General features: G+C 41.5%; 1 protein-coding gene across 2 annotated transcripts in view; it reads right to left on the bottom strand.

Annotated features, from left to right (window-relative positions):
- The window catches only part of SQLE (squalene epoxidase), a 29,270-nt gene that overhangs the window by 2,081 nt on the left and 10,548 nt on the right, over positions 1-16,641 (bottom strand). For both annotated transcript variants that reach the window (XM_039359801.1, XM_039359800.1), the window contains exons 3-11: positions 14,391-14,643; positions 11,312-11,492; positions 9,236-9,332; positions 7,480-7,593; positions 6,836-7,007; positions 6,134-6,229; positions 4,827-4,969; positions 4,574-4,670; positions 1,844-1,931 (exon numbers count right to left, since the gene is read on the bottom strand). In XM_039359801.1, the coding sequence (XP_039215735.1) occupies positions 1,844-1,931; positions 4,574-4,670; positions 4,827-4,969; positions 6,134-6,229; positions 6,836-7,007; positions 7,480-7,593; positions 9,236-9,332; positions 11,312-11,492; positions 14,391-14,643 (1,241 nt within the window). The remainder of the gene's footprint in view (positions 1-1,843; positions 1,932-4,573; positions 4,671-4,826; positions 4,970-6,133; positions 6,230-6,835; positions 7,008-7,479; positions 7,594-9,235; positions 9,333-11,311; positions 11,493-14,390; positions 14,644-16,641) is intronic.

Genomic DNA, 16,641 nt, shown 5'->3' on the forward strand with positions numbered 1-16,641 from the left:
ATTTGGTAGAAATAAACCACAAGGAATATATATTTTGTGAGCAAAATACTAGAAACTATGAAAAGACCATCCGCTGATAATAGAATAAATATTCTGTTTAACTAAATATTAATTAAATACAAGATTTAAATTACTAAACATATTTAGCCGACTAATAGCACTTTTTTTCTCCCTTTAAACTTTTCCACAGAAAGCTGAGAATCCATGTAACAATAAGTCAGTTTTCTCTGCTTTTCCATATAAACTTTCTTTAAAATACAGGATAATTCAATAGAGGAGTTGTATAACGAGTTACTGGTTTCTGACTGTTCGATAAGCTCATTTTGGTCATTTCCATTCTTCAATTTTCTGAAATCCTACTTTTTTCTGCTCAGGTCTTCTTTCTCGCTTTACTATTTTCTTTTATAGAACAGAATATAAAATAGAATAGTCTTTATTGGCCAAATGTGATTGGACACACAAGAAATTTGTCTCCGGTGCGTAAGTTCTCTGTGTACATACGAACAACAAAGTGGTAAATCATAAATCGTAAGATAAAATCATAAATAATAAAACACAAACAAGAAAATTAGCAATAGCACTGAGACTTACATACCACTTCACAGTGCTTTACAGCCCTCTCTAAGCGGTTTACAGAGCCAGCATATGGCCCCCAACAATCTGGGTCCTCATTTTACCGACCTCAGATGGATGGAGACTCAAATTGCCAAACTGCTGGCAGACGGCAGTCAGGAGAAGTAGCCTGCAGTGTTGCATTCTAACCACTGCGCCACCAGGGCTCTATTATGGGACACCCGTAGGAGAAGGTATTAGGAAAGATGAGAAGGATTCCATGCTTGTTAAAATTGTAAGCAAGCAAGCCAAGTTGCTAACTCTCAATTTTCAAGAGCTGCAGGGTCATATAGGTGCTTCAAGAGACCACACTCAATTGTTAGTATTTTATATGTGGAAGATCTTAGATTTAATTGCTGCTATTGTAAAAGGCTGAAGTAGTCAACGATTGGAAAGACCTCATTCAACCTCCATACAAGTAGTTTTCGACCTAGTCATTTGTTTAATGACAGTTCGAAGTTACGGTGGTGTCGGAAAAGTTACCTTATGACCAGTTCTCACACTTAAACTAGCAGTGACCCTGCAGTCACGCGACCGAAAATCCAGGCATTCGGCCTGTGCTTAGGGGTGGTTGCAGTGTCCCAGGGTCACATGAGATTCTCATTTGTGACCTCGCCAGGGAGCTTCCAACAAGCAAAATCAATGGGAGGAGCTGGGTTCGCTTAACGACCACAGTAAAAACGGTCATAAAATCAGACATGACTCATTTAACAAATGCATCACTTCACAACAGAAGTTGCAGTCCCAATTCTGGTCATAAGTTGAAAACTGTTTGTATTCTGACATGGCCAAAAACAGCTATTTACCCTCTTAATAATGATTAAATAAAATATGGTATATGACATGGATTGTTTACCCTAATTCCCTAGCCAGAAAATTCATTGTTATCATTTCCCTCCATGTGTCTCTCTCTAAAGCAGTGATTCTCAACCTTTCTAATGCCGTGACCCCATAATACAGTTCCCCATGTTGTGGTGACCCCCAAGTGGGTGTGGCCACCAATAAGAGGGAGTAGGACAGCTAGGGAAAAGGGAAAAAAATGGCGGACAGCATGGTTTGGCGACCCCCGTGAAATGGTCATTCGACCCCAAATGGGGTCCCGACCCACAGGTTGAGAACCACTGCTCTAAAGGCTCCGAAGGCAAGTCATGGACTATGCTAACTACAATTGCTGCCAATAACACGTTGAACCACCATTGAGGGGGAAAAAAAAAAAACTACCCCAACTTACATGGAAAGTAATCCAACTGGACCAGACACACACTTGCCCCCAAGCTTGAAATAAAGAAAGCAGGCTCTCCTTAACTTGTGCAGAGAATCTGTCAAACAAACAAATGTAACATGATATCACCTTAGCAGAAAAGCCAGGCCAAATCAGAAAATGAAAAGTTGCAGCATGACAGCACATACTTGCCTCGAACATTCCCTTTAAAATCTTGCACTCCCCCCCCCCACTCAAATAGGGGAACAAAATCTTTACCAGATGGAATTGACATCACGACAACAGCAACTTTGGGGGAGACGTTGCAGTGTGCAGTCATTAACAGACGAAGGAGAATATTCGTAGCTCAGGGTTGAACTGTGGGGTCCTTGGTGCTCTCCGAGCTTGCTTGTTTTCTTGCAGACATTTCATTACCCTAACTAGGTAACATCATCAGTGCTACCGTGTTTCCCCGAAAATAAGCCCGGGTCTTATATTTATTTTTGATTCAAAAGACCCACTAGGGCAGTGTTTCTCAACTTTGACAATTTTAAGGTATGTGGACTTCAACTCCCAGAAATCCACAGCCAGCAATGCTGGCTGTGGAATTCTGGGAGTTGAAGTCCACATGCCTTAAAATTGTCAAGGTTGAGAAACACTGCACTAGGGCTTATTTTCAGGGAATGTCTTATTTTTTCAGCACAAGGCCCAGCCCGGCCAGCAGGGGCTCCCCCCCTCCAGATGACTCAGGTTTCCCTCAGTGGGGGAGGAAGGCTTTGGAAACTGCTTTTTCATTTACATCCATCATCAATATTGTAATCTGTCTCTTTCTTTTTCAGAACAATGATTTGTATTTACCAAGATTAGCCTCCTTGAATGCCAATGGGTAGGCACGGTGTGAATTCTGCGCATGAGCCACGGAAATACAGACACTCGCACCCTCAAAGCTCACGCTTCCTTGCTTGGGGCGCACCGCTGCTTTGCAGGCGCGTTCAACTTTGCGGCTCAGCTAAACTCTTCAGCTGAGGAGGGCCGCAGTCCCCATCAGCTTCGGGAAGCCTGGGCAATGGAAACCTGAGGCCAGGCTCCTCGCAGCTGAAGCAATCCGGCTGGCCCAGGGTCAGCTTGACCATCGCGGGAAGCTTGGCCCATCCTTGTCCCCCAGCTCTGCCACATATGCGGGACGAGGCTCCCGCGATGGCCAATCTGACCCTGGGCAAGCCGGATTGCTTACAGGGAGAGGCTGCGCGTTGCAGGAGGACAACTACAAAGGGCGTGGGTGGATCCCTGCAGTTCCTGGAGGCTCCGAGCGCTGTTTTTGGCGCCTCTGAGAGGCAGACACACATACAGATTTTCATCGGCGCTTTGGTGCTTGGTCGGCCGCCTCGCATCAGCTCACCGTGGAGAGGATGGCTGAGGTTTGGGGAATGGTCTATCCCCATTTGTAGCGTGGCTGCTGTCCAATCACCGTGCTGCCTCTCAGGAGGGCAGCGTCAGCCGCCAATGCAGTGGCGGGGAAAGCAGAAGGCAATCCTGCCCACCAGATGGCGGGGATGGGGTGGGAAACCGAGCGGTGCCAGAACCCGCGCTCAGAGCCTTCAGGAGCTGCAGGGATCAGCCCATACCCTTTGCAGTCATCCTCCATGTTCTGAGCCCCAGGCCTAGAGGCCCAGCATTCTGTGGCCAGAAATGGGGCAGGATAAGTAATCAACCAGAAAATAAGATTCATCAAATGTATATATATGCAGGTAGTCCTTGATTTACAGCAGTTCATTTACTGACTGTTCAAAGTTACAACCGCACTGAAAAAAAGTAACTTACGACCGTTTTTCACCGTTACAACTTTGGCAGCATCCCCCATGGTCACGTGATAAAAATTCGGCATGCTTGGCAACTGGCTCACATTTATGACAGTTGCAGTGACCCAAAGTCATGTGATCCCTTTTGTGACCTTCTGACAAGCGAAGTCAATCAGGAAATCAGATTCACTTAACAACTGTTATAAATATGATTTGCTTAACAACTGTGGCAAAAAATGTCATAAAATGGGGCAAAATTCACTTAACAAATGTCTCAGCAACATAAACGTTTGGGCTAGGTTGGTCGTACATCGAGGACTACCTTTGTGTGTGCGTGTGTGTGTGTGTGTGTGTGTGTGTATGTTAACTAGCAAAAAATGCACAAATACCAGGAAATTATAAAACTATAAAAAGTTTTAATAAGTTAAAATACCAAGTTTTCGCTGGCGCCTGGTATTTTAACTTATTAAAACTTTTTATAGTTTTATAATTTCCTGGTATTCGTGCATTTTTTGCTAATTAACATGAGTTTACCCAGGAATCACCTTTTTGTTTTTAGCATTCTTAAGAATACACACACACACGCACACATATACACAGACAGACAGAGACATATATACAAACATAGAGAGTGAGATTTCTTACAACATAAAAATGAGTAGGTGTACAGGAAGTGAATAATTATTTGATTAATTGTAAAGAGGACTGGGTAGGAGGCAGGAGCCTGGGAGAAAAATGCCAATATTATGCATCAGATGGGAATTAAACAGGATCAACCTGATCTGCAAGAAGTCAGTTAATCTAAACCATTGAGTCCAATATTTCTCAACCTTGGCAACTTGAAAAGAATCAAGAACGAAGGAGACAACGGGAAGAGAAGCAAGGACAAAGCAGAAATCATTACACTAAAGAGGAGAAGAACCAGACTGGAAAGAAAGCGCATTTCCGAACAAGCACATACCATCTGTTGCAGCGAATAATTCATAAAGCGCCTGAGCAAGAACATTCACAACAAAGGAATGAGACTTCTTTCTTGTCCAGTAGAAGGTCTTTTTGGCCTGCAAAAAATAAATTTCCAACAGATTGCTCCACTTGATATTAAATCAGATGAAAATAAAAGATTTCAAATATAAAATAGCATGCATACTTGAAATTGTATAAAAGAAACTTAGGGACCATCAATTCTTTCTGAAAGAAAAATATATGTATCTTACTTGCAGTAGAGCAGAGTCTTCGTACAGGTCCGGAATGGTCTGTAGCAAACATCTCCAGATCTTGATATCGTTCAGAGCAACGCTCATTCCTCCGCCTGTCAGAGGATGCCTCATATTGTAAGCATCTCCTAGGAGGATGACTCCTAAAAGGGAAAGAGTCTTAACATCAAAACTGCACAGATGAACTTTTGGGGATGCGATTTAAATGTTCAAAAGGCTTGTTTAAAGCCTTCCAGGCAAATCGTTAGTGACTGGCAGATAAAACTACAAGCAAGCCTCAATTTTATCCTCAGTGGGGAGAAGGGGGTGTCTCCTACCCCCAAATGTCAAACTGCAATGTCATTCATGACCAAGTACATCGTTGCTTAGCATTGTCAAATACTACAAATTATTCATGGTAATTTGCATCAAACTCATGAAATGGCTGTGAATCTGAAGGGGAGCAGCGTGATGGCTCAGTGATTAAGACGTTGGGCTTGTTGGCTGGAAAGCTGGCAGTCCAAGTTCAAGACCCGAGCTCCACGCGACGGAATGAGCTCCCATTCTAGCCCCAGCTCCTGCCTACCTAGCAGTTTGAAAGCAGGTGAATGTGAGTAGATAAATAGGTACCACTTCAGTGGGAAGGTAACATTGCTCCGTGATGTCTTGCTGGCCACAACACCACAAAAATATCTTCAGACAGTGTTGTCTCAATGGCCTTGAAACGGAGATGAGGCCTCCCCCCCATAGTCGGCAACAACTAATGGACTACTAATACACAGGGACTCCTTTGCCTTTACCATATGTGTAAAGCATCTTTAATCAACAAAAGCCAACTTATAGCTTACTAATAAATATATTCCGACATTTATTGTGGTCCATACAGAGAGGATGCCAACTTAATTCCAAACAGAATCGCTCTAAAGGCTAAAGGTTATTAGTAATGGCCAAAAAAGTTGATTGAGGTGCAAAGAAATATGCCAATAATTCTGTAGGCTCCAGTTTCAGACCTTGTGATTTAAATATACGTAATCACCTTTTTTTAGAAATCTTTAAAAAGAGCCCCTTGGCTGAAAGGGCGCCAGAAAGAAGCATTCTGTTCTGCCAGAGGAAAAACAAATCTCCTCAATGCTCTCAAGATTTTCATTAGACCGGGGGTGTCCAACTTTGGCAACTTTAGGATCTATGGGCTTCAACGTCCAGAATTCCCAGCATGGCTGGCTGGGGAATTCTGGGAGTTGAAGTCCACAAGACTTAAAAGTTGCCAAGGTTGGATGCCCCTGCATTAGACTGTGAAGTTTTCTGCATTCTCTGCTTTGCTTACAGACCTCCTTTATTAACAGGACAAGGCGGTAGAAAGCTTGCTGGCATGACTCTCAGACGTTCATTCTGTACTGCTATTAGGAAAGGCTCTTGAATGTGTTCTGTTAAAAAAACAAACAGGCAAATGTGGTCAGTGAGTTTCAAAATATTTCTCCTTGGGCCAAGATTCAATAGAAAATACACTTAACAGAATGAAGCTCTCTGATTACCTGATAACCCAAGGTCAACTTTCATGCTTCAGCTAAAACAGAACATTTCTCAACCTTGACAGTTTTAGGACATGCACAAATCTTAAACTTTCCCGTTTAAGGTAGTCAAGGTTGCTTTAAGACAACTGCCTAAATTACAATCCAAGTCACTGACATACAAATACTCCTCAACATATGACCATTCATTTAGCAAACATTCAGTTACGATGGCAATGAAAAAGTGACTTACAAGTGACTGTCACACTTATGACTGCTGCTGTGATCACCACGGCAACCTTCCCAGGGGATTTCCAACATGCAAAATCAATGGAGTCACTTGACAACTACGTAATTTACTTAATGACTACAGAGATTTTCTTTAACAACCAGAGCAAAAAAGGTTGTAATATCAGATGCAACTCACTCAACTGCTCCGAGAAACAATGGAAGTTCCTGGCCCCATTGGGATGATAAAGACTACCTGTAAAAATATTTAAGACCCCGTGCATAGATTCTTACCTGGTAGCTGTGGATAAATCTTTTCAACCATGTATTCCTTAAGATTTTTTGGCATTTCACCCACAATGTCAACAAGAACTCGAGTTTCAGTGGAAGAAATCTGGTAGATAAGCACTGGGCTAGGATTTCCCAAAACAAGCTCAGCGTAATTGGCTTTAAACTGAGGAGAATTCTTTATAGATAAAGAAAGAAAAAAACATTATTAAAAAAGAATTCCCAGCACCCTCCTGCTCTATACCTTGACTGCAATGAGGAATTTTCAGCTGACAAATAACCCAAGGCTCATAGACTTTCAACAAGGCTGAACATTCAAATCCGACAGGCTCTACCACAACCATCATCAGACTGAAGTCATGTCACTGAGCTGTATGTTTTCTCCCCATCGTCACTGGTTTCCTTCCAACTCATGCCTGAAGATGGCTCTTTGCAAGCCAGCTTGGGCAACTCTGGGATTGAACAGCAGGATTAAACTGCTTTAAAGAAAATGCATAAGCGAAGGGGCAACAACAGTAACTTATGATGCTATTAGAAATTATTTGTGTGGTTGGGTGGAGATAAGAACACCTGAAATGCTATTCTTTGGTAATCATCGCAAGCATCCAAATTTGATAATACTATGCTTCATGCTTCACGGAACCACTTACCTTCAAAATGCATCCTACAAAATGAGAAGAGACTTTAACTTTGCTGGAGATAAGATTTTTTCGAAACTTGGAAAACAGACCATCAGCAACCACTGTTAAGGGTGCATGGAGTTCCTGCGAAACAAAATAAATGAACTAAATATAGGGACTAAATTATCAGTGTTGATTTAAAGTTTGACAATGTACTCCAAAACAAAATCAAAATCGGTAAGATGGCTGCAGAACCTTGTAATGCAACCCCACTCCTTTTCAATATGCAAATGAGAATGATCATCACAATGCACAACCTGTTACAGGTAGTCCTCAACTTTGACTAAACTTTGAACCCATAATTACATCGCAAGTCATGATAGGCGTCAAGTGGGTCAACATGTGACCATACCTGATTTTATGACTTTTTTTTGCAATGGCCATTAAATATATATCTGCAGTCGTTAACCAATTGTGGCAAACATTAAGCAAATCCATTTTCCGCAATGGTTGCTTTTTGCCAAAAAAACATCATAAATCATAGTTATTTGATTTCAGGATGCTGCAAACAGCCATAAATGTGGGCCAGTTGCTTAATGCCCAAAATGCAATCATGTGACTGCAAGGGGGGGGGCAAGGTCGTAAGTTGAAGACTGCTTGTACCTTATTGGTTTTAACAGGCCAACCTGAAATGCAAAGAAGTATGTGAGGCAGACATGAGCGAATAATTTTTGAATGTTTCATTCTAAACTGAATTCCTCTCACCTGTGATTTTCTCATAAATATTTATATTCCTCAATCTACGTCTTGCACACATCTTGACATCCACATTCAGTGCCTTAACAACAGTGATTCCATTGGAAATTATATACCCCATAGCCTAATTTAAAATATGGTTTAGGTTTCTATTATTTTACTAAGCCAATAATGGTAAACATTTTGGGCTCACCATGTCAAAAATTCAGAAAATGCTAAATCTGACTTTTTTGGCATGTCTCATACAAACGCACAAGCAAAACAGAACAATTATTTATCTTCTCCCCTTCTAGGCTGCTCTGAACAGCGGTATTCGGCAACAGTGCCAAGCCTGGGCCCGAAGTAGAGTCCGAGGCCTTGCCCAGCTCTAGTACCACGGCTGCATTTCAAAATGGATTGCACAAGGCTTATGTTCTTGAAGTGACTTCAGAGAATGCTCTTTTGCGGTCTTTGCAGTGTCCAAAAACTGCACAAAAGCCCATGCATGTGCAATTTTCACAGGGTCTGAAAACTCCTTGAGCACATAGGCCTCTCACAGGACTTCCGCGCAGTCCAGAAGCTGCACAATTCTCACATGGCCTCCTAAACATCATGCTCAAATTGGATGTGCTTTCAGAACTAATAATAATAATAGTAAAGTTGGAAGGGACCTTGGAGGTCATCTAATCCAACTCTCAACATTTTGGACAAATGGCTGTCCAGCCTCTTCTTAAAAACTTCCAGTGTTGGAGCAGTCACCACTTCTGGAGACAGGTTGTTCCACTGGTTAATTGTTCTAACTGTCAGGAAGTTTCTCCTTAGTTCTATGTTGCTTCTCTCCTTGATTAATTTCCACCTGTTATTGTTGTTATCGTTGGCTGCTGGTGCACGCCGGCATGTCACCCAAACCATTGTGGTGTGTCACCTTTGACATGCATGTCATAGGTTCACCATCACTGTAATAAGCTAACTGATTAAGAATTGCAACTTCTTTTAAACTGACATAGTATCCTAGAACACTGGAATAACCAGAATTGCTGGAAAATCTCACCTTTGTATCACCAGTTTCTTTATCTTTGTATACAATTCCAGCTACACATTCATCTTCTTCAAGCAATTGTATCACTGTCCCCTCAATAAATTTTGCACTGGAAAAAAAAACACATTAAAAGAATACATACACAGTATACATTTTATTGAGTTGTAACTAAAATGGGCCTCTCTGTTTAACTTGCAAGATTAGGAACAGGGAAATCTGTGAACCACAAAAATGCATTTATTCTCTCTCTGTAGCCCTCTTTTTCTACATATGTGATTTTCATTTTCATACAAAGTACTTTATAATTAATAAAACATGCAATTATATTCAATCTTAGACAAAACAGCTATTATAAGGAAAACAGGACTTCTGAAGGAAAAAAATAAAGGAAAAGGAAGAGGATGTTAAAATGGTCAACAGTGAAAGAAAATAGTTTAAGAAAAATCTGAGAACAGGGAATAACTATGTGCTGTCAGGTTGGTATGTTCTAGGAACCACCTAAATCAGAGAGGGGAAATTAATTTTCCCATGGGGCCAATGAGAAATTGGAACAGTTGTTGAGGGCTGCCTCCAGCCCGCCCCCATTGCTGCTGATGCCCCACCCCTCATGCTGCATCAATTCCTGCTCCCAATGCTGCCCTGGTGCTCCACCTCCACCACTGCTGCCCCTGCAAACCACACGGACTGCCCACAGGCCAGATGTGGCCTGAAGGCCATAAAACGCCCAGGTCTGATCTAAATAGACCTTCTTCAAGATGATGTGACCCCAGCCTGGACATTCAGGTCCTCCTATAGTGCACAAAACATACCATTCTTCTAGACCGTGTTTCTAAATTTTGGCAATTTTAAGATGTGTTGCCTTCAGTTCCCAGAATTCCCTATCCAGATGGCTGGGAAATTTAGGAATTGAAATCCATACCTCTTAAAATGGCCAACTTTGAGAAATACTGCCCTAGTCTGACAACCTAGGTCAACCTCTATCCTCTAAAGATTTTTCTATAAATCACTTTTTCTTTCCACCATATTTAACAAGGTTACCTTTCTAGATATTAGGACTGCTATTTGCAGGGAGAACTTTGATACAAAGTGTCTGGAACCGTTACATAACACCTGTAGAAATATGTTAAATCAAATCTTTCCCAGGAATGCACTGCAGCTGCCAGGGTAATCACATCTCCCTAGCCCGTTTCAATATCTTGCCCTCAGCACTACTTGAATGATTCAAGAGGCTCCCTTTAGTGAGCGATTATGCCCCTGTGATAGGGCTGAAGTTGAAACTGTGGAGCATGTCTTATTATATTGCCCTATGTATAATATAGCCAGAATTAAACTATTGGCTCTCCTTGGAATTGATCCTTCTGGTTCTAATGTTAGTAATTTGGTTTTATATTGTCTAGGGGATGGTTCCTCCTATATTACTTCTCAGGTTTCTAAATTTCTTTTAAGAGCTGTAACTATTAGAGGAGAACGTTGTAATTCCCTTTAGCCAAGGTTTCTGGTGTTAATTGTTTGTGATTATATTTTTCTTTCACTTGTATTTTGGTCTGTGACTGCAAAATAAAAATTATTATTATTAAAGCAGGGCAATCACATGAACCCAGGAAAAGACAGAGCTGCTTTAAGGTGCTTCTAACAGATGCAATGCACAAATCCAAGGGTACTCTGAATCCTATTTCTCTCTTCAAATCCAATCCATTTTCTGGATTGACAGCTTACTTACACGAAACAAGATATAAGGGTTTATTTTACTTTCAATTTAGAGAATTTATTCTTTGTTTTCAGGTTATCAGGTTAACAAATTAGGCCTCAACGGAAATAACCTGTTTTGTAACAGGGGTGACTCAAACAGCAAAACAAAGTTTATGAATTAACTTCCAGTTTAATTGTCAGAACATATAAACCCCAATCCAACTGATGTTTAAAGTGCTTGTTCTGGTTAACTCCAAACTATGTAGAGTTGATTCACAAGTGCAATGAATAAAAGAAAAACACATTTAAAATAGAAAAATAGATGGATGCATCTTCAGAAGGCAAACTGCGCACATGGCCTAGCCTACTTATACTGTGATTTTAAATTATTATGCTCACTTAGGTTCTGACATGGCTGCCCTTCGGAGACCCATGATGAAACGTCCATGATGAAATGCTTTTCCGTTCTGTACTTGCCCAGCTGCTGTGCAAGGGTAAGGAATCTCAACCTCTGCCTTGTTTTCAAGATTATGAATGATGTAGCCATTTATTATATGAGCATCTATACCTTCCACAGCATCTACAAAACAAATGAATAGAGAAAGGGGGAAGATTTAGGAGGAGGAACTAGCTATCTGCAGCGAGTGGTGGTATGGATAGTCCAGGGGCAGGCAACTGTGGCAACTTTACAAACTGTGGACTTCAACTCCCTAAATTGCTGAGCCCAGTAGGGCTGGCTCAGGAATTCTGGGAGTTGAAGTCCACAGATTATTAAATGGCCATAGTTGCCAAACCTAGGATATAAAAGCAGGATCCAATATACAGCAGCCTCTCAGCCAGTCTGAATGGAGACGAGGACTGAGTTTGAATCCAATTTGGATTTTGGTCTGAATGAAGTTCAAGGTCAGATGTTTTTTTTCACATAGGCCTTACCAGAGATTTTCTCTATTTTTTCCACTTCTAGTTAGAAAAAAGCATCGTTCTTTTAAAAGGGAAATAGGGAATTTCCAGGGAACTAGAAAAAGGAGTTACTGTCCCCAAGTTTGGATTTGCCATGTCCATAGCAGCTCTGACAAATAGCAGGAATTATCTCCAGGAACAACCCAGGGAAAAGAATAAGAAACTTTGTTTCAGTTTGTTGTGGTGGTGGTGGTGGTGATTGTTCTGATGCTAAGTCATGTCCGACTCTTTGCAGCCTCATGGAACATAGCACGCCAAGCCCCCTTGTCCTCCACTGTCTCTTGGAATCTTCCCAAACTCATGTTCATTGCATCCATGACACTCTCTAACCATCTCCTCCTCTGCTGTCCCCTTCTCCTTTTGCCTTCCCTCTTTCCCAACGTCAAGGTCTTTTCCAAGGAGTCATCTCTTCTCATGTGATGGCCAAAGTATTTGAGCTTCAGTCTCAGTCTCTGTCCTTCCAAAAGACAGTCAGGGTTGATTTCGTTTAGGATCAACTGCTTTGATCTCCTTGCAATTTCCTTCAGCCTTCAGCATTTAGGTTACTATATACTTAACAACTCGGTACATTTTAGCCAAATACTGTGCTTTATTTTAATTACTCTTCTCTGTATTTGTTTAAGTCCAATGTACATAAAAGTTCAGCAAATGTATATAATTTAGACTTTTATGCATATACAGATAGTCCTCAACTTACAACCATAATTGAGCCTGGAATTATAGTCATAACTGACGCTGGTCATCCGTAACCACGCTCAATTTTATTACCTTTTTTGTGGTCATTGTTAAGCAAATGAAGTGGTCATTCAGTGAACAACATGGCCATTAAGCAAACCTACTGTTTGCAATGGGAGGGTTTTTTTTTTTGCTGATAACGAGAAGTAAATGTCAGGTTTTGGTTAAAAATCAAGTCATAATTTGCAGTCACATGACTGCAGGACACTGCAAATGGTCATAAATGTGGATCATAACTTCAAATGGTCACTAAGCAACCAATTGTAAGTCGAGGATTACCTATACCTGGTTGAGTATGAGGGTACTTCCTTTGCTGATCCTTATTGTCCCTTTACTGCCTCTATTTCAAGTCATTGCACTTAACTTTCCTTCAGGGTAATAGGTGAAAAAGTCAAATTTGAGATTCTTCTTGGACAGTTTTGGAAAATTCCTCTAACTTACACTTGTACAGCTAAAGATCACTTAAATTGTGTCAGTGGTGCCCTGGGAATAAGACAATAAGACAATATCATTGGGAAACAGCATAGAAAAGATGTCAGGGAATGTTTATCTAAATATTTATAGGTAAGTGGTCCCAAATGAAGCAGGAAAAACATAAATAAAACTCTATTCCAGGGGTGGCGAACCTAGGGTACGTGCGCCAGAGGGGACACTTATAGCCCTCTCTGTGGGTACGCATGTCATCACCCAAGCCCCCCCTTCCCCCACGGCCCCCTCCTCACCAGCAACCTCCCCCCCCGGAAGACGACTCACCCCCAGGCGCGGCCCGTGCAGAGCACAGCAGCCAAGGACAAGGCAGCGGGGCCACAGGGACAAAATTCCACCCTTGCGTCCCATTGTATGCAGATGATGCTGCGGGATGTGGGCGGAGGGCGTGGCCGCCATGGCGATGCTGGGCCGCCTGGGCGATCTGCTGCAGCAGGCCGTGGAGGCAGTGGGTGGCCCCCCAGGCAGGTGGGGCAGGGGGGCAATGGGGGGCAGTTTTGGGGCACTCGGTCTCTAAAAGGTTCGCCATCACTGCTCTATTCAGGTTCAAAATCACACATTTTTCTTACCTGCATTAAGGGCAATATCCAACAAGCAATGTCAATGACAACCTCAACCGTGTTTCTTCTCTTCTAGCTAAAAAAAACTTTCCTCTGTCAAGCAGATTTCTCTATCTTGGTTTTTCATCTTATGATTTTTTTTTCTTTTTTCAATGTTAATTCTGAGCCATGAATTTAAGGCAAGCTAGGCTGTACAATTGTTTTTCGTTCACAGGACAAAGAACACAGAGAAGAAGTTTATTGGTATTATTTGTTTTCTGTCTTTCATAATACAGGTAGTCCTTGACTTACAACAGTTCATTTAGCTATTGGAAAAGTGACTTATGACCATTGCAACATTCCTGTGGTCATGTGATCAAAATTCATTGGCAACTTTCTCATATTTATGGCGGTTGCAGTGTGCCAGGGTCATGTAGTCAACTTTTGCAACCTTCTGACAAGCAAAATCAAGGGGAAAAGCCAAATTCACTTAATAACTATGTTACTAACTTAACAAGTGCAGGGATTCCGTTGTGGCAAGAATAGTGGTAAAATGGGGCAAAACTCACTTAATAAAGCAACAGAAATTTTGGGCTTAATTGTGGTCATAGGTTGAGGACTACCTGTAATTAGAAGGATACAAGGCAGAGATAGAAAAGCTGACAATCAGGCTGTCGAGCGAGTTTCAAAAACCTGCAGTTAAAGCATCATTCCCACATCTGTGAATGAAAGAAGTGTGTTTAGCAAAGGTAATGTACCTTGAAGGCCCAGATCTTTTAGAGTGTTATAACCTCCTGGCTGTAGGAGTTCTCCAACAATCCTATCAGGTTCCTTCAGATCTCGCTCAATGACCGTCACTCTCCTTCCATCCCGGGCCAGCACCGCTGCCAGAGCAGAGCCAAGGACACCAGCCCCCACAATGATCACTTCTGGACCAGATTGATCTGTGGCTGTTGAAGCTGAATCAGTTTCTGTTCTATTGTCAGGTGAAGGAATGACACCTCTTATATCCTAAGTCAGAAGGAAGACAAATCAAAGGCATACAATTTGCAGAATACAATTGCCATATTGCCATACAATATGCAGAAGATTTAATGACACTCAGTGGGAGCGCAGTGGCTCATATGGTTAGGACGCTGGGCTGGCGATCGGCAGGTTCGCATTTGAGACTTGGTTGCTGTCGTGGGACGGGGTGATATCATGCTCCAGTTCCTGCCAACTTAGCAGTTTGAAAATGAGTGACTGTGAGTAGATAGATGGATACCACTTTGCCAAACAACTTAATGATGACATGAAAGGAACCCCCAACTGGGCATCCCCCGGACAACCATTCAACCCTTTCACAATCCAGAAGTGCTTTGATGCTTCCAGCTGTAGTAGTATTCACACTCAGTTTAAAGCAATCTAAATTCTATGTCACACTTAGCAACTGTATTTGAGGGGTATTTTGGACATAACACGTTTGGATAACCACAGTACCTACCCTACAACCTAAGGACTTATGCACCTGCATCAGATAAAAAGAGGCAAGCAGGGTTCCCCAACCCCTGATCCATGGACCAGTACCGGGCCGTGGCATGCCAGCAACCAGTCCGCACAAACAAAACCCCATCCGCAAGATACAGGCAGCACACAAAACCACACCCCCTCCAGTCCATGTGAAAACCTCTCTCCATGGAACGGTCCCCCGTGCCCCAAGGGTTGGGGACCTCTGATCTAAATGCAGCATTTGTAGGACCACATCATTGCACATGTAAGGCCATTTTGGCATTTCGGTGCCAAGAAATGGGACGAAATATGAGATAACAAGAAGTCTCTGATTTTGAACAGAGGGTCAGGAATTAGATTTTTCAGAACACCGGTACAACAGCATAGTAAAATTCTTTGAAATTTCCCCTCTGTTTTCTGGTCTCTTCGTGTTTAGAATATCTGCCCTCAGATTAGTAGATTGTTTCAGATAATTCCAAATACTGTTTTGTCAGACATTTCTATTTCAAAGTCTAGGTAAACTGGTTACATCAGAGTTCTAACATATTACTGGGTATATCTTACAAATATTTCTTCCTATAAGTATTTCTCAAATAAATGCCGAGTTATATAAATAGACCTTGGGCTATTCCCATGCAAATAAGCAATGTTCGACCTAGTGAAGGAAAGAAATAAGCAATAGTAAGTCAAAGAAAGTAAAGGCTTAAGATAATAAAAGGAGCTACAGCTAAAACTGGTTCTTCATATTGCCATTCACTACGCCCCTACTTTTTATCTTGCAAACCACCTTTGCTTCCATCAAAGCCATAAGCGACATTGTCTGCCTCCTGTTTTTTTTTCTAAACTTCACTTCTCTAATGGATCTTCGTTTTGTTCTATTGTTTATAATTTGTGTATAGCTTGCAATGACTCACTCTGTTTTTGCTGTCAAGCACAACTATCTTCCATTAATTTTCAAATCTACGAGCTTTTTATGCATCACACACTCTATCTCAAATGGGCTGTAAATCATTCAGCTTCTCAGTAACAACATGGCACTATTTGCATAACAAAATTCATGTATCTTCATGTTTCCAGCCAGCAGTTTTCACATCATAAGGTTTTCTTAAACTTAACTGATAAATATATTAAATGCCCAAGGGACCAACATACACCCTTGTTTTTTTGCCTGCTCATGATCAAACAATTTGCTAAGTGTTTCCTTCATTTTCAAGCACACTTTACTTCCATCTTATTATAAACGCTCAGGGCTTTTTTTTCTCATAGAACGCCCAAAACGGAGTTCCGGCACCTTTTTGGGATGGAACCTTGCAGGGTAAGCAAGATGGGTTGTATGATGTGTGTGAGTTTTTTTTTTTTTTTTGAGAAAAAAAGCACTGTAAACACTTATCACACTCAGCAATTAAATTCTAGCCTCTTTGCTTTATCCTACATTTTCTAAATCAGTATTTCTTAAACATTTCACTCTCAGAACCTTCCCACTTTTAAAAATTATGGAACAGTTGCTGAACCAATGGTTGT

This window comes from Crotalus tigris, unplaced genomic scaffold (genome assembly GCF_016545835.1).
Source record: "Crotalus tigris isolate CLP2741 ecotype Arizona unplaced genomic scaffold, ASM1654583v1 scf7180000019137.2069052, whole genome shotgun sequence".
Taxonomy (NCBI): Eukaryota; Metazoa; Chordata; class Lepidosauria; order Squamata; family Viperidae; genus Crotalus; species Crotalus tigris.